The sequence below is a fragment of the Corvus hawaiiensis genome, chromosome 5 (genome assembly GCF_020740725.1).
Source record: "Corvus hawaiiensis isolate bCorHaw1 chromosome 5, bCorHaw1.pri.cur, whole genome shotgun sequence".
Classification (NCBI taxonomy): Eukaryota; Metazoa; Chordata; class Aves; order Passeriformes; family Corvidae; genus Corvus; species Corvus hawaiiensis.
Window position 1 is genome coordinate 26,895,482 of NC_063217.1, and position 22,498 is coordinate 26,917,979.

A 22,498-nucleotide genomic window follows, 5' to 3' on the forward strand; every position below is an offset into this window, starting at 1 on the left:
TCTGATTAGACAGAGAGTATTTTACCACAATTGGCTCTAGTCACTGCTGGATTTTCACTCCCAAATACCTGTCATCACCATCATGGATGCATTCAGGAAAAGCGAGACTACAGCCAAACAGCAGGATGTGTTGATAGCAGTTGAGACGATTGAGATAACTGAAGAACTTCAGGAACTTGTCCATTTCAACACTTTTGACAATGGAAAGAACTGAAGTTCCAGTGGTGTAGTTATATGGCAGCACTTGGCACTGGCTGTTGGTGATATTTATGCAGGCACCTGTGAAATCAAAACAATATGTTTAGAACAATAGTATCACCATTGAATAAGTTGGTTCAAAGCACATATTGAATTAATCAGTCAGTATATACAATATATAAGCAATTCTGGTATCTCACAGGTAAGATTATTCCATAATGTTATCATAATACTGTCAAAAAATAAGAAAAAAAATTAAACCAGAGAAGCTTAGCTTGGAAAGCCAAATAAGCTTTTAGATATTTTCACAATCCTCTGACTTTGTACAAAACTGGACTAGAAATAACACAAAACCAATTTCTTTTGGACACGGCCTGGATACAATCAAATTCAGATTGAGAGTGGAAGTCACACAGAAAAATAATGGGTTCTGAAGCTGCTCTGGTTTTAGTGTTCCCATAAAGTTTATCTTTTTGCTACCATTCTACTTTCCCAAGTAGAAATTTCATCTAGTGGAATTTCATCAAAATTATTCAGGAGATCATCATGTGTCTCCTGAGGCACAACTGCATGATAGTCCCTGCCATGGCATGTGGCAAGAAGCACTGACATTTTGGCTGAGATCATGTGCATAGACAGCTTTAGACCTTTTAAAATTCACACAGTCCTGACAGAGAAGCTACAGTTCCTTGGAGCTATCTGGTATTTTTGTGGTACTCAGTGGCTGGACAGGGGAGCAATGAATTCAAAATTCATGGATAAGAAGAAGGAATTTTGTGGCAATTATATAATAATTTCTAAAACAAAAAAAAAGACTAAACCCAGGACCTGTCCTTGCAAACAGGATGATCACACAGAGTAGAGTGTAAATAATCTCTCTCCATCATTCTCATAGGCTCCCTTCAGGTACAGAAAGGCTGCAATTATGGGGAATAAAAACTAGTTTTGGCAATACCTATGGGCAGGTAAGAAGAGCAGTGAATGGGGATAATGGCCATGTGAAAACACTGTAGATTAGAACAGCATGTTCCCTAATTATACCTAATTATATGGGTCATTTCTGACATTCATCTGAATTAAGAGTTTTCTGTTTAATCACCAGCAACTCCCAAATGGATAAAAAAGTGCTTTCTTCTACTGCAACATTTACAGTGCAAGTCTACAGTTTCATATTCAGTCCTGCTAAAGCTAACTTAAATATCACATTTTCCCTTTCCCACTCTCCTCTTCACATTGTTCCTATGGAGTGCACAAAGTACACTGAACTAGCAGACTGAGCTGATTGGAAATAACCACCTACCTTCTCTCCCAAAAGACAAAGTTTATGGCAACCCCAAAGAAAAGCAACTAGAACTGCAGCTAACTTAATCCATCTTTTTAGTTTTAAAAAACTGAGCCATGCCTCTAATCATAATAAGGCACACCTCACCCAGAAGTGATTGCTGCTTCTGGATTTATGAGGCCATGCAATGAAGTAGCTCTCTACATTAGCCTGCCTGCCTTTTCTCTCCTCTTACACCACAATGTAATTTTTTGGTGGGCACAGGGTGAAAGGAGAGAAAGAGAGGAAAAAATAACTATTTCACTTGGAACAGATAATTGGGTTGAATAGCTTTTTGGCAAAAAATAATTTTTTCCAGGACAAGAGAAGGGCAGTGCAGTGGCAGGAACCAGAGGGTAAGATCAGAGCTGTTCAAAGCAGTGATTTTTCACAAAGTGTCTTTACTGCCCAGCAACATAAAGCCCTTTGAAAGCAGGGAAAATTGTGAGGAGGAAGAAACAGCAGAGTGGAACTCTTATGGACTGACCACAACCCTATTCCGCATCCTCCTGTGCTGCTCACAGCAGGGAGGAGGTAGAGGAGCGGAGAATGAAGGAATGAAACTGAGCCTGTGAAAGAAGGGCAGGATGAGGGAAAGTGTTTTAGTTCTTATATTTGTTTCTCACCATCCAGTTCTGGTTTTAATTGTTAATATATTAAATTAATTTTCCATGGGTCTGTTGTGCACCTGACAGCAGTTGGTAAGTGTTCGCTCTGCCTTTCACTCAACCTAAGTGATTTTTCACCTTGTTTCCTGCTTCCCACTGTCCTGTGAAGTGGAGGGAGTGAGAGAGAAGCTGGGTGGATATCTGGCAGCCCATAAAGAGCAATCCACCACAGTCTAATAAAAAATGTTCCTTCTTTCCGAATTCAAGTAGCATGAACGTATAATTGAGAACATTTTTTGAGACACAACTGAGAGCTGAAACAATTCTACAAAGTTAGTTTCAACTCATGCATTACTGTACTGTCTCTTTAAACACTTTACTTAGCTAGCCTAGATCCCACTTAGCCATGTCAGATTTGGATGACTTTTACGTGTTTCTCACTGCATGGAGGTGGCCATGGCAGGAAAGATAAACTCTGTGCCAACCAAGCATAACTTAAATAGAAGTATCAGACTCAGAGTCATGTGGAAAAAACTCAGTGATGTTGGGAGAAGACGACTGAGAGAAGGGGAAACTGTAGGTCACCTTCCTGTATAGAAAGTTAGACAGAAGCAATGAAAAGACAGGGACACATCAAAGATGCAGTAACAGATTTAGATCATTTGGATAATTCCCACTACAGGATAAAATTCTCATGAGTCTCTGTGTCATTGACTATATAGGAGTATAAATCAGAGAAAAATATTGGACAGAAAACCAAAATTAAGCTGTGGAAGGAAATAGCTTTAAAAAAATCTGGAGTTCAATTTTTTTCAGGTCTGGTCAACATCTCTGTATCATTTGTACTATTTCCCCCAGTCTAAAACTTCCAATTCCTCTCAAAAGCACTCTGTTGGTTAATCTGCAGCTATTTGTGTCAGGACATATTTTGAGTCATGGTTCAAAATCAATAAAGAACACATCACAGACAGCTTGACCATACTACTCAAAATATACCAGACAATGTAAGTCACAATTTTCTTCATACTGTCAGTTTGGATCCAGTTCACTTTGCTTTTAAATCAGATGGTTAAAGATAACTTTTTAAAATTTCTTTTTCTGATTTCCTTTAGTATTTTGCCTTCAAGACTCCTAAAAATGCTTGTCTTTTAGACATCTGTCCTGAATTTGCCATTGTAAATAGTGAGACAATGAAAGCATTTCATGTGTTTGACAATTTCAAGCTCTTCAGAGTCTGAATAATTCTTCCCAACTATTGGAGACCTTTGCTGTCTCCTCCCCAGAGTCTCTCTTTTTCTGGACACAGTGGAAATTACTGTTTGTATGACATAACCTCCCATGTCATTATATTTCCTTTCATATTCCACCTTTACCTTCTTCTCACTTTCCGTATTGCAATGTCAGCTTCATCGCTTCATCCTATCATTTCTACAATCCTGTATTGTTAATGCAGCTCTTATTTTCAGATAGAGCTTTCATGTCCCTATTTGCATACTTTCTCTTCTACCCAAGATCTCAAACATGATCTAACAATTATTACTTACAACAAGTGCATATTACCTTTCAATCATGAGTGCAATTTACTCTTCAACACATCCCACCTTTCTTGTGATTCTTTGTTATTTTCTGCTACTTGAATTTCATCAAACTTTTCTGCACTTAAAGGCTTATGGTTTATGTTAGATTATGGAAAACTATTTACACAAGAATTTTAAAAATACTTATGAGCTTGTAAGCTATTCAGATCCAAATCATTTGAGCCTATTTTAAAATTTATAGTGACTGGGTGTGCTTTTTTTGGACTAATATCTTAGTTCTCAAGAACCATTACACTTTCATGTCACTTGACCCTCAGTTCCATTTTCTTCCTTCATGGAATGCTGAAACACTTAGAACACAAATACTGCAAATGTACCTTTATCTAAACAACAAATTAAACACTTTCTTAAATCAGACTACCTTGTCATCCTTCCAAAATTTGGTCTATCTAAATGAATCCCACTTGTTTTATATGCAGTTAAAATTATAGATGTTAATGAAAGCATTACAATTACAAAGACTGTTCTTAACTTTATTTTCCTATATATTTTGAATCACTAACTGAATATTTGAGACTGCCATACCAAGATTTAACGTCTTTCACTGGATATCCAAAATCTGGATATCCAGTTCTATCTAATTAATGGTGCACTATTCTAGTAAGCATTAGTTGGATGCCTCAAATCAGAGGTCACATGTTTGTGAATAGTTGCAGAACCTCTCTATCAGACCATGGGTAATTAAAGGAATTCTTAAGTTTAGCACTGTTCTCAGAATCTTGGTAGAAGCAACTGCTTAAAACTCATTATATCCTTGCATTTAGGGATAAAAGTTAGCCATGGACAATTTTTTTCAGAACTTCAGAACACCAGCAGACCCTATTCAAATCAACAGGGGATGTAGATGCCAAATGATTTTTTAAAAGCAGTAACTCTGGCTTATTTTGAATTTCAGTCTTGAGGCTAGACAGCTTCTCTACTGATAGCATCTTTTAAGCATGTGCTGAAGTGCTGTCTGAATAGGAATGAAGTTAGCATATGCTCAAATGTTGTTCTAAATAATTGCCTTCCCTTTTTAAATATGTCACCCTCTTGACGTCTGCAGCTCCTTGAGATTTAATGTGAACCAAGACACATTGTCACCATAATACTGGGAAAAGTAAAAAATTTGCTAAAGAGACATCTGTAAATGAAAAAGGTTCCAAATTCTTCAGGACATGGAAAGTGGAGTGAAAGAAATTGAAGTAACACAATGAACGAAGAGGAGCTGAATGTCTACTCATCCATGGTTCCTGCTAGGATTCTCTTCAATTGCACATATTCCTTCTGTATCTATTCAGGTACATTTGCACAAAATCAAATCAGTATTTTAAACTTCCACTCAAACTGATGCTTAAAAAGGAACATCATGTACAAAATACACGTCAACTGCCTCTGATTAGCTCAAAACTTCTCCTAGAATAATAGACATAATTCACTTCTGCAACTCTATTAAATAAGCATTGTATGATAATCGCATAGGAGTAATTTCAATAATCATAACATTAATAAAAAAGAAGTTGTAGTCAGTAAGAAGCTTATAGAATACAAATCACATGGTTCAAAAGCATTTATTTCTTAAGGTTTCTTTACTGATGTACATCAGGCAACGTTTCATTGTCTTACAACTAAAGCACAAGTCCTCTTACTGAACTAAAGCATTCCTTTATTATATATTCACCTTCTTAAAAAATAGCATAAAAAGATGTAGTTTCAAGATTAAAATTAATCTCTATTTTTTAAAGATGGTGACTTACTGAAAAGTAAATTATTCTACAGCTTTCTCTAAAATGATGCCAACTACTATCACACAATTATTTTCCAAAAGAAATCTCGAGTTCAGTGTTTGCTTCGTTGCTGTCTCACATTTATATCTGCTCTCTGTTAAAAAAAAAAAACCAAAAAACACTTAAACTATAGGGGGTTGCTCTATCACTATCAAATTTTGGAACATCCACATAGAGCAACAAACCCACTGGTGACAGAATCACCACTTCCATGACATATCTCGTTTCCTTTGCAATCAACAAACTACTTAGTTGCACCATGGAAATAGAGAGCTCATACCTATAGCATCCATTAAGCACTGAGAAAGTGAAGGAAAAGACAACTCCATACTCTGGTGTAAAAGCAATATATATATATATATATCATAAAAATAAACAACTCTCAACAGCAAGGTCCCCACTTCTAATAGCCTCTCTTGACAAGATCAAAATATCCTTGAGGAGTTGACCAGTATTCCTCTTTCAAGAGGGCTACCACAGTAAATGAACTTTTGGTAAATACTGTGTCTGTAGACAGTGCAAAAGCACAAGTGTGTGCAAACAGCAATACCTCCATTACCAAAATGTGAAAATGATGAAGGGATGGAAAACAATGTAAAATGTATTCTATCTGTGAAAAATAAGCATTTCTCATTTGCTAGAGCAGAGATCCTCTACAGTATACTGCAAAATGGAAACATGGATTAAGAAGCACTTAACTAAAAGCACTAATAGCTTTTATTTTAGGTGACAATGGGCATAAATGATCCTGCAGACTTCAGGAAATTACCAAAAGCAATTTACACATGAAATGTAATGTCTTGATCCCTAAAGAAAGGCTTAAGAGGATGCGTTTATACAGCTTTAATATACCACAAAGACACAAACTGAAGAGACATAGTAGTAAGTTTGTTCCATTTACATGTGGGTAGAGATTTGACAAACTCGTGTCTCCTGATGATGCCTCTTAAAATCAAGAATCAAACACGGTTAAAAGGGAAAAAGGGATTTTACCTCTATATTTATTTTAAGGATCCTTAGGTGCACCACGTCCAGGTGAAATGCGCCGAAATGCACCCCGCAATGCACACACAGGATAGATCAGGTACGTCATTATAGGTCTTACTAATCAGCATATCTATCAAAGATCCCCAGTGAGAGGCTCAAGTGAGCCCCTCTCCCCAAGGAACCTTCCCCTGGATGGTTCTATCTTAGTTTACAGAATGTGTTCTGGAGAAGACCTTGGTGTCTGGGGCATATTGATCCCTAACTATGAGGCTTCTAAAATGTGTAAGTCTCCTAGTTTGACAAATAAGTCTGAGAATGTAGGCTAAAAAACACTAAGAATAAAAAATCTATAAAAAGGTATATAAAAGGGGTATAAAAGAAAAGGCAAAAATTCATCATGGCATCACTGAAGGCTCAATAGCAGTGATGGTAGCCTAAAGATATATACTTTCCGAGTCAGTTTCTAACAGAAGGTCATGACTTTTCCTAAGTCAACTGACACAGTCAGAAAAACATTTCAAAAGACAATTGAACTGATGCCATGGTGCAATACTACTTCCTCTCAACCATGTGTTCTTGCCATTTCCTTTGAAACAACTTTTGTGCCAAACCACCCAAGAGCTACCTTAGCCAGTGTTAGAGCTGAGTCAGCTCACTGAGCAAACAAATGCCATAAAAAGCATGCAGCACTGTATGCTTCAGAGCAAAGGGAATGGGAACACCTCCTCAGCACCACCAACCTCTAAGTGAAGCACCACTGACTTGTAACAGCTTCTGTGGGGAAGAAGAAAACAAACTTTTGAACAGCAAATCCCATCCATGGATCTGAAACACAAGTCAGGCACTAGAACTAGCTGAAAACAACTGCTCCGCATTTAATTTCATTCAGCTAATGAATTATGCAATTTGAAAGGGATGAGTGATTGTTAACTCCCCCTTGTGCTCCACAGGTACCAAAGGGAAAGGTGGTAAGGCTACCGTCCACCTGCAGTAGAGAGAAAAAGAATTCATTATCTCCCAGTTCACAGAAAGTGGATTAGCCCTGAGGGAAATACAACTCATATTTTAGATCAGAGTTGAAGTGTTATCATAATTATTTTTTTAAGGCAATCTGTACCAGCTGCTTTAGAGTGGAACCCAGTTTGTCCCAGACACTTCTTGCTCAGAGCAAGTCATAAATTCTAACTCAGCTATTCTCCTGACCAAAGAATATTGCAAAATCCTGACACTTCATCAAGTCACCTCATTGTTTGGAGCCCCACTTCTTTCAGCAAGTTGCTTCCAGATACTGCTCTCCTTGGCTGAAGCACATACTTCTTTAATCCCTTGGGCAGGCACAGCTGAGAGCAGGTAAGCTCAAGAGCCAAAGCTGAGGTTGAACATTTACCCCTCATGAGGTGCAAGCAGGCCTGTATTCCAGATCTGGAATTTTGATTAGTCATTTTCTAATTACAGGATTCTTTAGTGAAATTTGAGACATTTCTAAGAGCCTACCATTAAACAAATGGCACATATTGACATTAACGACAGGCTACTTCCCATGGTACATTAAATTGGACGGGATTTTGCTATTGTTTTGAAACATGTGCATGACTTTACCACTCTTGATAGGCCTTTTTTTAAAAAAAGGGGATAAAAAATGGTAGCCTCTACCAGAACCAGACAGGCATCCAGATGGTTTTGGTTTAATTTTTTGAGGGGTTTTTCTAACAAACATGTTTTCAGTAAGTGAAAATGAATGCATGAATTAATTGGCAATATTTAATTATGTACCAATACAGTTATGTTCAAAACAAAACAAAACAAGCAAAAAAAAAAAAAGAAAAACCAAAAAAAACCCAACCCCCCCCAAAAACCCCAAACCCAGAGTGCTTTGTAAAAGACTTAAGATAGTTTAGGTTAGAAATAGGTCAGCATAGAAATAGACTGTGCCTGAGCTGTCCCAGTTCTCTTTGGTTAATTACCTTTCTAGAATAGCCACTCTTCTGATCTAATTAATAAGAAATTAAGTTCCTTTTTTCCAGGTATATCTCACAATGATAACTATACCCACCTCAGTGTCAGATAAAACTAACACAGCAAACCCCTCCCTGCGAAATCTGTCTAGAGCCTATGAGCAGAATACAGCACCTCACTTGAAAAGCAGAACACTGTGAGTACACACAACATATGCTTTGCAACCTGCAGTTTCCCATTTGGAAGTTTGCAGGGGAAGTTTAGGATCTGGGTGTTGATCTTCAAAGTCCTGGTTAACTAAGGCTGATCAGTCTAATGAATTAATAGTTTTCCCTATGGGAAATTCCCATAACTTTTTTTTCAGAGGTATGTATGTGCTTGTTTTGTTATAGCGCAATCATTGTCTCTAAAAGATCATTTGTGTTAGCCAGAAATACTGCAACCTAAATCTTCTGAATTTGGTCGCACATTTGGCAAAATATGTGTTGCAGGACATGAGATACAACTTCCTTGGCAATTTCTTTGTCCAACTGCTACTGACTCTCCTGTTTATATCACCGGAATTTTATTTTAAGCATTACATTTTTAAAACATTCAGTGATGGCCTAATTCTTTTTCTACCACTAGAGTCTGAATGCTTCTGTTCACAGACAAGCCTAGCTGGCTACATTAATGCAATTATTCTTTAATGTTCCTGTTACACTGTGGTTTTGTGGTGTGAACAAAGAGGAATTCTGACAAACTTTCTCAGCCTGAGCAATTAGAGGTCAAAAGCCACCTTATTTTTTAGTGTGTAGAAGGAAAATGTTTAAGAGCTTAACATAATTAAGTTTCTTACAACTGTCAGTCAGTTCAGGTTGCATTTAAACCTTAGGAACATGGTGCCTGCAAGTTGCTTGTGCAAAATGAGATTTTTAAACCCTTGTACTTAACTGCTTTCCGCAGAATGGAAAATTCATTTAGTTCTTTTAAATAAATCTACTGATAAATACAAATAGCTTGCTTCAATGTTCTCTTATAGCTCATTGTTTAATTGCCTATGTCAGTTAGAGAGAACTGACAAGTTTCCCCATTAAAATTAGGATTAAATTATCTTAAATACCATTAAACCAGCTGTAATGTTAAACTTTTTTCAACCATGCAAAAAGTTCATGTTCTACTCCCAATTTTTTTATACCCTAGAATCACAGAACTATTGGTAGCCTTTGGAGTCCTTTGGAGGTCTCCACCCAGCTTGCTGCTCCAAGTGAGATTGCTGCCAGCAAGTTGTCATCCATGACTTTGTCTGAATCTTGGAAACACCCAAGGAAAGGGATCCCACAGCCTCTCTAGGCAATGGGTTCTTCACTATCTATCCAGTGAAAAAGATTTTCCTAATTTCTGGTATGAACTTCTGCTATTTTATTTCACTGGAGAGTATAATTTTTTTTAATTATCTATCATAACAAAGGTGAGAAAGACAGATTTTGTGTACTGATTAACAGCTAAATTAATCTTTAGCTGTATTCGGCTGTTTATCACTTCCTCAAATTCCCTACAATGACTTCAAACCATGGTACACATTATGTTGCTCTTGAATTTCACATGGTTGTGAAAGTGACTGTAAATCACTTAGTTGTATCAACGCTCTCACTTTCCAATATTTTGAGGAGTTTAGAACTTACCATTTTATATTAATGATGGCTCTGTACCCACACCTGGCTGCACTTTATCTGTTACAATCCATAACAGACCATGAAGAAGCACAAAACAGATAAGCTTTAATCAATCTTTAAATCACATACTGCTACCAGATGTAAGGTGTACCTTTGGAAACAAAGTGATCAATCACAATATAGAATACAAAAATCTGTTTTGGCAACATCTTTCTGTTGAAATAACCACACAAATACTTTTAAATAGTTTCAGACAAGCTAATGGGTATGAAACAAAAGTCAATGCCTGCAATACTCAAACAATTATCTTCAGATGTGCCTTGCTTCATTGTTCCCATCCTTGAAAGTTTCACTAAGTATTTGATGTCTTGCCTAGCCTCTTGGTCAATTCATGGTTCAATCTGATAACAAACATCTGTTTAAAATGCAAGCAACAAACCTATGATATAAAAACCCATGGTGAATGCATAACGGGTGTAAAGCTGAAATACTTCCATTCTTTAAAGTTTTAAAGGAACACACATCGACAACTCCAGAAGCACATGTGTCATTTAAACACATTTAAACATCAGAACAAAGCTGACTTTAGTTCCACAGTAGAGTTGAAGTGGGAATCTCTCACTCTAAATGAAACCACACCACTGAAGGGCCAAAGAGCAAAGATACATGGAACTTCAGGGAGGGTGTGTTAGTTATTCACAGTACTTATCGCAATATTAATCCTAACAAATATTTGAGGTCTATTAGATATCTTACACAGAACAATGTTTCATCAGAATTTGAAGAGATGAACTACAAACAGAAGAACTGTAACAGTGAGCCACGAATTTATTAAAGGGAATAGAAATCACAAGTTTAGCTAGAGGTAACAAGAACAATTTTCCACGTCATTATTTAAAGCAATTGTTTAGGGCTCGGGGGGGTGTTCACCTTCCCGCACACTTGTGCAAGTGCCCGTGTTTCGCTCCACTACGGCCCCGCTCCCGCCCCTCTCCAGCCCCTCTCCAGCCCCGCTCCTGCCCCGTTCCGGCCCCGCTCCAGCCCCGCTCCTCCCCCTCTCCATCCCCTCTCCAGCCCCTCTCCAGCCCCTCTCCAGCTCCGCTCCAGCCCCTCTCCTGCCCCTTTCCAGCCCCTCTCCATCCCCTCTCCAGCCCCTCTCCTGCCCCTCTCCAGCCCCTCTCCTGCCCCTCTCCTGCCCCGTTCCGGCCCCTCTCCAGCCCCGCTCCAGCCCCTCTCCATCCCCTCTCCAGCCCCTCTCCTACCGCTCTCCAGCCCCTCTCCTGCCCCTCTCCTGCCCCGTTCCGGCCCCTCTCCTGCCCCCCTCCATCCCCTCTCCAGCCCCTCTCCTGCTCCTCTCCTACCCCTCTCCTGCCCCTCTCCAGCCCCTCTCTTGCCCCGCTCCAGCCCCGCTCCAGCCCCTCTCCATGCCCTCTCCAGCCCCTCTCCAGCCCCGCTCCTGCCCCTCTCCAGCCCCTCTCCAACCCCTCTCCAGCCCCTCTCCAGCCCCGCTCCTGCCCCTCTCCAGCCCCTCTCCATCCCCTCTCCAGCCCCTCTCCTGCCCCTCTCCAGCCCCTCTCCTGCCCCTCTCCTGCCCCGTTCCGGCCCCTCTCCAGCCCCTCTCCATCCCCTCTCCAGCCCCTCTCCTGCCCCTCTCCTACCGCTCTCCAGCCTCTCTCCTGCCCCTCTCCTGCCCCGTTCCGGCCCCTCTCCTGCCCCCCTCCATCCCCTCTCCTACCCCTCTCCTGCCCCTCTCCAGCCCCTCTCTTGCCCCGCTCCAGCCCCGCTCCAGCCCCTCTCCATCCCCTCTCCAGCCTCTCTCCAGCCCCGCTCCAGCCCCGCTCCAGCCCCTCTCCTACCGCTCTCCAGCCCCTCTCCAGCCCCTCTCCTGCCCCTCTCCATCCCCTCTCCAGCCCCTCTCCTGCCCCTCTCCATCCCCTCTCCAGCCCCTCTCCAGCCCCTCTCCATCCCCTCTCCAGCCCCTCTCCTGCCCCTCTCCAGCCCCGCTCCGGCCCCGCTCCGGCCCCTCTCCATCCCCTCTCCAGCCCCTCTCCATCCCCTCTCCTGCCCCTCTCCAGCCCCGCTCCGGCCCCGCTCCGGCCCCTCTCCTGCCCCTCTCCAGCCCCTCTCCAGCCCCTCTCCTGCCCCTCTCCAGCCCCCCTCCTGCCCCTCTCCATCCCCTCTCCATCCCCTCTCCATCCCCTCTCCATCCCCTCTCCAGCCCCTCTCCAGCCCCTCTCCTGCCCCTCTCCAGCCCCTCTCCAGCCCCTCTCCTGCCCCTCTCCTGCCCCTCTCCAGCCCCTCTCCATCCCCTCTCCATCCCCTCTCCATCCCCTCTCCAGCCCCTCTCCTGCCCCTCTCCAGCCCCCCTCCATCCCCTCTCCATCCCCTCTCCATCCCCTCTCCATCCCCTCTCCAGCCCCTCTCCATCCCCTCTCCAGCCCCTCTCCTGCCCCTCTCCTGCCCCTCTCCTGCCCCTCTCCTGCCCCTCTCCAGCCCCTCTCCTGCCCCTCTCCTGCCCCTCTCCATCCCCTCTCCAGCCCCTCTCCTGCCCCTCTCCATCCCCTCTCCAGCCCCTCTCCTGCCCCTCTCCAGCCCCTCTCCAGCCCCTCTCCATCCCCTCTCCATCCCCTCTCCAGCCCCTCTCCATCCCCTCTCCATCCCCTCTCCAGCCCCTCTCCTGCCCCTCTCCTGCCCCTCTCCATCCCCTCTCCAGCCCCTCTCCTGCCCCTCTCCATCCCCTCTCCAGCCCCTCTCCAGCCCCTCTCCATCCCCTCTCCAGCCCCTCTCCAGCCCCTCTCCATCCCCTCTCCAGCCCCTCTCCTGCCCCTCTCCAGCCCCTCTCCAGCCCCTCTCCAGCCCCTCTCCATCCCCTCTCCAGCCCCTCTCCAGCCCCTCTCCATCCCCTCTCCAGCCCCTCTCCTGCCCCTCTCCATCCCCTCTCCATCCCCTCTCCAGCCCCTCTCCATCCCCTCTCCTGCCCCTCTCCATCCCCTCTCCATCCCCTCTCCAGCCCCCCTCCATCCCCTCTCCATCCCCCCTCCATCCCCTCTCCATCCCCTCTCCATCCCCTCTCCAGCCCCTCTCCAGCCCCTCTCCATCCCCTCTCCAGCCCCCCTCCATCCCCTCTCCATCCCCTCTCCATCCCCTCTCCAGCCCCTCTCCAGCCCCTCTCCAGCCCCTCTCCTGCCCCTCTCCAGCCCCTCTCCTGCCCCTCTCCTGCCCCTCTCCAGCCCCTCTCCTGCCCCTCTCCAGCCCCTCTCCCGCCCCTCTCCATCCCCTCTCCAGCCCCTCTCCTGCCCCTCTCCATCCCCTCTCCAGCCCCTCTCCAGCCCCTCTCCTGCCCCTCTCCAGCCCCTCTCCATCCCCTCTCCAGCCCCTCTCCATCCCCTCTCCAGCCCCTCTCCATCCCCTCTCCAGCCCCTCTCCTGCCCCTCTCCTGCCCCTCTCCATTCCCTCTCCATCCCCTCTCCTGCCCCTCTCCATCCCCTCTCCAGCCCCTCTCCAGCCCCTCTCCATCCCCTCTCCTGCCCCTCTCCAGCCCCTCTCCTGCCCCTCTCCATCCCCTCTCCAGCCCCTCTCCTGCCCCTCTCCTGCCCCTCTCCATTCCCTCTCCATCCCCTCTCCTGCCCCTCTCCATCCCCTCTCCAGCCCCTCTCCATCCCCTCTCCTGCCCCTCTCCAGCCCCTCTCCATCCCCTCTCCTGCCCCTCTCCATCCCCTCTCCAGCCCCTCTCCAGCCCCTCTCCAGCCCCTCTCCTGCCCCTCTCCTGCCCCTCTCCTGCCCCTCTCCATTCCCTCTCCATCCCCTCTCCTGCCCCTCTCCATCCCCTCTCCAGCCCCTCTCCAGCCCCTCTCCATCCCCTCTCCAGCCCCTCTCCATCCCCTCTCCTGCCCCTCTCCAGCCCCTCTCCAGCCCCTCTCCATCCCCTCTCCAGCCCCTCTCCATCCCCTCTCCAGCCCCTCTCCTGCCCCTCTCCTGCCCCTCTCCATTCCCTCTCCATCCCCTCTCCTGCCCCTCTCCATCCCCTCTCCAGCCCCTCTCCATCCCCTCTCCTGCCCCTCTCCATCCCCTCTCCATCCCCTCTCCTGCCCCTCTCCATCCCCTCTCCAGCCCCTCTCCATCCCCTCTCCTGCCCCTCTCCATCCCCTCTCCATCCCCTCTCCAGCCCCTCTCCATCCCCTCTCCTGCCCCTCTCCATCCCCTCTCCAGCCCCTCTCCATCCCCTCTCCATCCCCTCTCCTGCCCCTCTCCTGCCCCTCTCCATTCCCTCTCCATCCCCTCTCCTGCCCCTCTCCATCCCCTCTCCATCCCCTCTCCAGCCCCTCTCCAGCCCCTCTCCAGCCCCTCTCCATCCCCTCTCCAGCCCCTCTCCAGCCCCTCTCCAGCCCCTCTCCTGCCCCTCTCCAGCCCCTCTCCTGCCCCTCTCCATCCCCTCTCCTGCCCCTCTCCAGCCCCTCTCCTGCCCCTCTCCATCCCCTCTCCATCCCCTCTCCAGCCCCTCTCCAGCCCCTCTCCAGCCCCTCTCCATCCCCTCTCCTGCCCCTCTCCAGCCCCTCTCCTGCCCCTCTCCAGCCCCTCTCCATCCCCTCTCCAGCCCCTCTCCAGCCCCTCTCCAGCCCCTCTCCATCCCCTCTCCTGCCCCTCTCCAGCCCCTCTCCAGCCCCTCTCCATCCCCTCTCCAGCCCCTCTCCAGCCCCTCTCCAGCCCCTCTCCTGCCCCTCTCCAGCCCCTCTCCTGCCCCTCTCCATCCCCTCTCCTGCCCCTCTCCAGCCCCTCTCCTGCCCCTCTCCATCCCCTCTCCATCCCCTCTCCAGCCCCTCTCCAGCCCCTCTCCAGCCCCTCTCCATCCCCTCTCCTGCCCCTCTCCAGCCCCTCTCCTGCCCCTCTCCAGCCCCTCTCCATCCCCTCTCCAGCCCCTCTCCAGCCCCTCTCCAGCCCCTCTCCATCCCCTCTCCTGCCCCTCTCCAGCCCCTCTCCAGCCCCTCTCCAGCCGCGCGGGGCTTGGGACCCGCGTTGGCGGCGCCCTCTGGCGGCGGCGCGGGGCAGGACGGGCCGGGCCGGGCCGTGCTGCGGGGGCGCGTCCGGCCCTCCCAGCTCCTCACAGCCTGCGGGGCGCCGGGAATGCCACGCACGGACGGGCATGGCTGAAGATCAGGCTTGGGCATGTGACTTTTCACGTTAGGATTTGGCCATCGGCATAGTTCTCCGCTGAAACTGTTTTTGCGAAATGGCAGAGGCGTTACTAGCCTGTCTGCTAGGGGAGATCTATGGGAGACTTGGCTCAAAAAAAAGTATCTTAGATATACATATGCATACACACCAGTGAATGGAAGAAACAACATCAGATACTAATAGTTCTTGTCCCAGTGTATATTCCATTAATCTACAGGATGTTTTTCTAGGAAGAACGCTGGCCCTTGCTCTCTCTCCTTCTTCCTGTCTCCCCAAATCATCTGTATTACTGAACAGGGAGTCTACTACTTAATATGAGGTCCTTTTTCTGTTAAGCATTGATTGACAGATGAACAGAATATTACTGCATGTATTTCTAAATTCCATGAATAAACACTGCTGAACCTATTGGTTCACCTAAGACTCCCATCCTGATGTTTTTGCTATCAGAAAACTCTCCAGTGAGCCGTCCTCATGGCTTAGGACCATGGTCCATGCCTCCAGAAAACTCAAATCCCTCAACAGGAAAAACATATTCCTTCACTTGCTTTCCAACAGAGAGGTAACACAGGATACATTTAACTCAGAAACTGAAATTTGGTAGGGGCCAGCATTATATATTCAAGAAAAATTCTAATAATATTGGGTAAATATAAGGAACAACCATCTAGGACTATAACAACAACCTCTGGCAACACAAAATCCTGAACCTTCATAATTCAGAAGTTGCCAGCTGACTATTGTTTCTACAAGCCCCAATAGACTAACCTCTCACAAAGTTCTCCAAGCATTTCCATATTTTCTGGTTTTCCCATCATCCTGTGGCAATAAGTTCCATGACGTCTCCTTTTTTTTTATCTTACTGCCTGATAGGCGAAAAAAAAAAACCAAAAAAACCAAACAAACCCAAAACAGTCAACTCCTCATATAATGAAAAACAGGGAGTAACTTTTCTATTTCACCTAGACACTCAAAATAGTCTTAATAGCTACCACAACCACTTACTCATAAGCCAGCTGTTTTCCAGAAGGAAAACAGGGTCTTCCTTCTATTTAGTGCCTCCCCACATCTGAGTCTTTCCATGTCTTTACTGGTCTGATTCCCTGCTATTTGCCTTTTTCAATCCTACTCTAATCTTTCTGAAGTTATACACTGATGTAGCAAGATTTTCCATTTCGTTCTTTCTCAACTTCATGATGAGAGCTCTCATGGAGACAGAACACTGACTGGAGCAAACCACCAGGTCCTTTTTTTGGAGGCAACACTAGCTGAAAGTCCAACATTGTATTTGATAGACTTAGCATTGTTTTCCACTCTCCAGCATTCTTTCGCATCTATTGGCACAGTCATTTAAACATTTAGCAGTCACTCTCTCCACTGTGAGACTTGTACGTGATTCCCAGCTATTCACTTTAGGCAGCCAAATCTGTATTAGCAGAAATGTTATTACTTGACTATTTACTGTTTCCCCTGATCAGAAAACACTGTCTGTAAGACATAAGCAGCATCCATTGGCAACCTTCTTCATTCTGGAGCCTAGCCATTCATTCTTATTTTTTCTTCTGTCTTTTAATGAACACATCGTTTATGAGAAGAATGTCTGTAACACTTCCAGGTGAAGACTCTTGTTAACAGCATTTTGAAAAGTCAAGTATGTTGTATTAACCAGCATTTTCACTGTCTCCTTCAAAGAACTTTCTAATAGATTTGTGAGACATTTCTTCCCCTTGTAAAATGGAAATAAACTTCTTCATCCCTTCTTTATTGTATCATTCATTCCCATTTACACACTAATCTATTCTTTGCTAGAATTTCTGCCAAAGAACTTCCCTCTGCTTCAAGGACTTCTTAAATAATTGAAGTCATATGTGCCAAATTTCATTCCTCTCCAGTTAGTAACTCAGCAATGTCTTACTTGTGCTACTTTAAAGTCTTAACTGAATACCATATGGTTGCAATATTTATAATTTCTCTTATTAATGTCTTTTATTGAAGCTGTGGTCCGCCAGTAAAGCAAATCCATCACTAAGGATACTAGCTAGCACCAGACCAAGAACTTACAGCCACATAAATGCCAATCCAAATGCGTTCAGAGAATTTTGTCTAGTTGGCTTTGAACTCTATATTATATGACATATCATTTATCTTTTATTATACTGCATAAAGTCAGCATAAAGTCCAGGTTATGTATGCTTACTAACCCAACAGAAATGCATTCTCCTCCCCACATTTGAACCAGCTGAAACTTGTACTGATGGATGATCTGCTAGTTTGCATTGATGATGATGGAACATCAGCCTCACACTTCATTTAGAGGTTAATTTCCTGATAAGATATGCTTTAAAAGCTCAAACCTCTATTTTACACGGGTTCAAAAGTGATTACGTCAATTCATGGGAGGAGGAATGAACGCTCACAGCAGATCACTGGAATCTGCTACCACATAGCATTCAAGTGTCTCAGCATGCCAGCCCTAGTTTATTCTTCTTCAGGCATGTGCTAATGTTGATGGTTGAATTCAGACACAAAGCAAGAGAGAAATAGTTTGATCTACCACCACCAATCCAATGTGGTCTTTAAGTTTTACTTGTCCCAAAAAAAATCGTTTTTACTCCAACAGAATATTCCAGTTTCACTGTTCTAAAACTTATTTATACCTCATGTCCCAGTTATATCTCATTGTCTCCACATCAGAATATATAAGAACTTCCTGTGAACATCAGACCGTGTTCTGTTTTACCTTAGGATTCTCTCCATGAAGCAAGCTTAGTGGAAAAAAAGAGATCAAAGAGACTAGAGATGAGCATAAGGAGTTAATTTGGAAAGGCCAGGACAGGAAAGGAAGTGAGTAGCACTGTGTGCTACTCAAAATCCCCTGCTTTCTAGTCCTCCATGCCTTGGAGAGCCATGGGAACACACAGTTATTATGAGATCAAATTCTTCTGGATTCTTAATTTTTTTTTTTTTTAATCTACACACAGAATTAAGACAATGTCCCCATGAATACAGTTAAGCAAAACACTTGAAAGTGGAACCAAAGACTGCAAGGTTATTGATTAGTAACATACTATCTCCGGATGTTTCTGATGGGCAAAGTATCTCAGTTTGGGATGGGATTTTTTTTGTTGTTGCGGGGTTTTATTTAAGAAACCTGTGGTATTTCAAATTTGTCTTTGAAAACCTTTTATCCTTTTCTCTTTACACAGAAAATACTATACTACAATAGAATTCCAAGTAGTCACGCCTTCCGAATATACACACAGTCATACTGCTGTTGGAATGAACTGCACTTACCAGAATAGAACACATATTTGGAAGTCCTAGAAGTGCCTCCCTGTATAATACCAAACCCCAAATATTTGAAAGATTAGAAATCCAGACCTAATCCTGAGTCACTATATTGCTGTCCCTGCATTAACACTGTAGTAGGGAAAAATACCACATCCCATACATATACATCTGCATATTACATGTGCATGTTATATGCATCTCGAAAGAGTTCATTCCAACATTATAAGAAAAGGCAAAAAGGCTTTATACTGTTTCATCTATATTTCCTGGAATTTCAGGTATCTCAAATATGATGATGAAAATATTTGTAGCATAGCACACTATGCTTTCTTGCTGTTCCTTGGCACAGTGATAATTGGCCAAGTTGCCAAAAGAATGAAATAAATAAACCAGTAATAGGATTCAAGTGTACATTTATACACATTTATTCTGAGTTTGGGGTACAGGGAGAGAAAAAGAGAGAAATCTACATAAGGAAAATCATTTAGCAAACAGAACCTGCAAAAAGCCTGCACCATTCAAATGGCCGATGAGGTCACTACAGTCTAGGGGAGAGAAGAAAATACTGATAAATCAGTGATTTACTTTAAGTTTTCTCTATGACCTTACGAATAAGTTTTGCTTTGCGCTTTGGTGGGATTAAGAAAAAAGAAATGACAAGCAGTTCCAGAGAAACTGATTCATTTTAATATGGTACCCTTGCTTTTCATGAGTTAGCAAAGCAGTATCAGGGAATCCTTCACTACCACTGACATGATGCATCAATAACATTTACTATGACATTAATAAAATGCACCTACCTTCATAGTAAAACAACTTTTTAAAAAGTCCTGATCCCAGTTAATTGTTGTTACTCTCTCTCAAAAATGCCACTGGAACTTTATTGCTGTATAGAAAAACTGCTTCAAATTAGAGCAGAATTTATCCATTAAGACAGAAAAAGTTGTAACTGCAATTACATCCCAAGATCAGGAATGTACTTGCCACATACATAGTTTTAAAGAAACACAGAGTATACGATCGACAGACTTAACAACTGCAGTGACTCGTTTCCAGCCTTGCTAAGCCTGATTATCACCAGTTGAAGATGTATTTTAAGTTTTCATACTGAGAGAATTTAGTGCATCTTCCTTAACAGGTTGAACAAAGGTTCTGATAAGAAACCAGTTGATTGCAACATGGAATGTACACAACAAAATAAATTATCAAAAACGGACACATTCCTTAGACCTCACAGAAACACATGGGGGAGCATGCCAACAGTATGCTCTGTAGTTTTTGAGTCAGAATTATGGAGCCGAATAAAATATAAACTTACTTTTTTTCTGATCCATTTTTTGTGACACAGACGGATGGGTAGGACTTAATACTGGCAGAGTGGTCATCCTCTCTGTGTTGTTAAAAGAAGCATCTGTAGACCACAAAGTCACCTCCTCTGCAGTGGCAAACAACCGGGTGTTGTCATCAGAGCCCTCTGCCAAAGCAGCATCATAGACAGGCTGATGATTGAGCACTGTGGTTTGAGTTGGGGGAGCAAAGGAATGTTCCTGGGAAGACTCTCTAAATATATTTGAGTTCTTGTTCATTTGGTCAATGTGGGATAAAGACGTGGTGGTCCAGGAAGAGGGCTGTGTGCTGAGATCCACTGTGGGAGCAGTCTTGGAACTATTTTCAACCATGTTTGGCGAAAGATCATCAGACGTTTCAAAGTCACCATTAAATGTGAGGCCCTCGCTTCCATTTGAATAAAAGCATGTTTTTTCTAACACTCCTGCAAGAAAGGTGAAAAAACCACCAAAATTACCATCACCTGGAAGAATAATTGTTACCAGTTTGTTTTGGAAAGTTTATAATAAATATAATGACACAGATTTTAAAAATATTTTTATTTCAAAATCCGAATTAAAGACAACTAAATTTAAGAATTTTATGTAGCAACAAAATAACAGTAGCACATAAAACATGGTTGCTGTGGGATAAATAGAGAAACAAATGCTCCCATGAGCTTAAAATGTTTTGATCGTATTTATAGTATGTCACTGAATATTTACATGTTCAAAACTACAGAGTGCAATTTCAAGGAGCTCCAACACGATTCATTCGATCATTGTGTTAACAAGACGGACAATGCTATTTTTTTCTCCTTTTAAATTGCATCTTCTCTTGTTTTTGTAGTACCACCATCATCAGAAATCTAATTCTGAAGCTTTAAGGGAATCAATACATTTTCAATGTATTTCATATTCACTAATTTGTAAAATGGAAAGATGTACTGTTTCTCTATATAGGATTATATAATTTAACAACCACTGCTAAATATAGGCCCATGAGTTCTTTGTCATTCTTCTCTGATACTGGATTTTAAATATACACTTGTTATCTAAAATTTCAGTCACTTGCCGGCTTTACGTTTTGACCATTTATTACATTATGGACAAAACCAGATTTTGCTTAGTTGCATGTGTTGAACAGTTGCGAGTAATTATAATTCACAAATCAAAACAGCTGCATAACAGTACGTAGATGTATCCCAAAAGGATCAGGAATTTAAATTACGTAGTAAGAGAATTGATCTTTAACCTATTAATCCAAATAATAAAGAAGACATCTTAAACATATGTAGAACATATAACTTAATTATCTATAATAAAAACTACAAATATTATCTCAAAATTTTTAACCAAGTATATTAGAGTCATATTTAATGCTAGAAGAGAAACACCACTCTGTATTACAATATAAGAAATTTTTGGTAAAAAGGAAAAGCAATTTTTGCCACTGGCTGGTCATGTAAAAGAGCTTAACAATCATAATAAACACAGTTCATCTAGACTTGATTATAAAAAAAAATTTAAAGGAATCCTCAAAACATGAAGTCTCCCAAATGTTTCTAAGTACCTTGGCAACAATTGATAATAACTTTTCTTCATGTTCATTTGATCCTTCATTAGCTGCTTGGTACAGATGAACCCCACATGACAGGGGGGTTGGAATTAGATGATCTTTCTATGATTCTATGACTCCTAAATCTACAGAACACCCACCACCATCTCTCCTAGACTTCAGTTTGGTTATTGCATTTACCAAAATGGCTGGTCGCACCATCACCTCTCAGTCAGGCTTTGTACACCCCCCACCACCCCAGGCTCTTTTCCTAGACAAACCTACCCCTCTGCCAACTCCAAGCACCACACAAGGCCCAAAGGATACCCTGAGCCCATTCCCATTACGGAATTCCTCTTCTCACTTCTTCATGTACTCTGCTGCTAGAATAAATCAGTTAACTGGTCTGAAATTCAAGGACTGGGCAGGCAGAAATGTTTTTTAATCACAGCTACAAGTAACTAAAAATGCCAGAAGAATCCAACTGAAGTGACTTTGGGTTGGAAAGTTTTACAGGTAGGTATAGAAGAGAATAGCTGAGAAGGAGCAATGTCAGCATTTTCTTTTTACCTGAGTAAACTTTAAGTATAATAAATACAAACAGGAAGAAAAACTTGTGAAATTTCTGAAATATAGTGAATTTCAATGAAAGAGTTACCATTTGAGATTTACCATATCTTCATTTATCCAGCCTGGATTGTTTTGGCTCCAGTGTCACTAACTGTGAATAAATCTTTATGTCTAACTTCTACTGGACAAACCCAGGGGAACTTTATATATATATAAATGTTAAGGTTTCTGGTTTTCCACCAGCAGATGTTCATATATCATTGGGGTTTGGAGGAATTTACTGTGTGTATTTTACAGAAGCAACTAAAAATCTCCCGCCTGCAAATTATTTAGGCAGCATTTCTTTTTGTTTGAATCCTCCAGTCAAACCAAACGGGAAGAATGAATCTGTTGCATTTTCACAAATGGGGACTAGTATTAATATGATTTGCTAGAGTCTAAGGAAGAGGGAGTGGTTGTGCTCAGAAATTGTGGTCACTTAAACGTAGCTTTA

General features: G+C 43.3%; 1 protein-coding gene across 5 annotated transcripts in view; it reads right to left on the reverse strand.

Moving 5' to 3' along the window:
• CORIN (corin, serine peptidase) overlaps window positions 1–22,498 on the reverse strand; it is a 130,795-nt gene that overhangs the window by 83,561 nt on the left and 24,736 nt on the right. For 4 of the 5 annotated variants that reach the window (XM_048303717.1, XM_048303716.1, XM_048303718.1 and 1 more), the window contains exons 3-4: window positions 19,871–20,323; window positions 69–279 (exon numbers count right to left, since the gene is read on the reverse strand). In XM_048303717.1, coding sequence (XP_048159674.1) covers window positions 69–279; window positions 19,871–20,323 — 664 coding nt within the window. The remainder of the gene's footprint in view (window positions 1–68; window positions 280–19,870; window positions 20,324–22,498) is intronic. The other variant, XM_048303719.1, reaches the window with a different exon arrangement.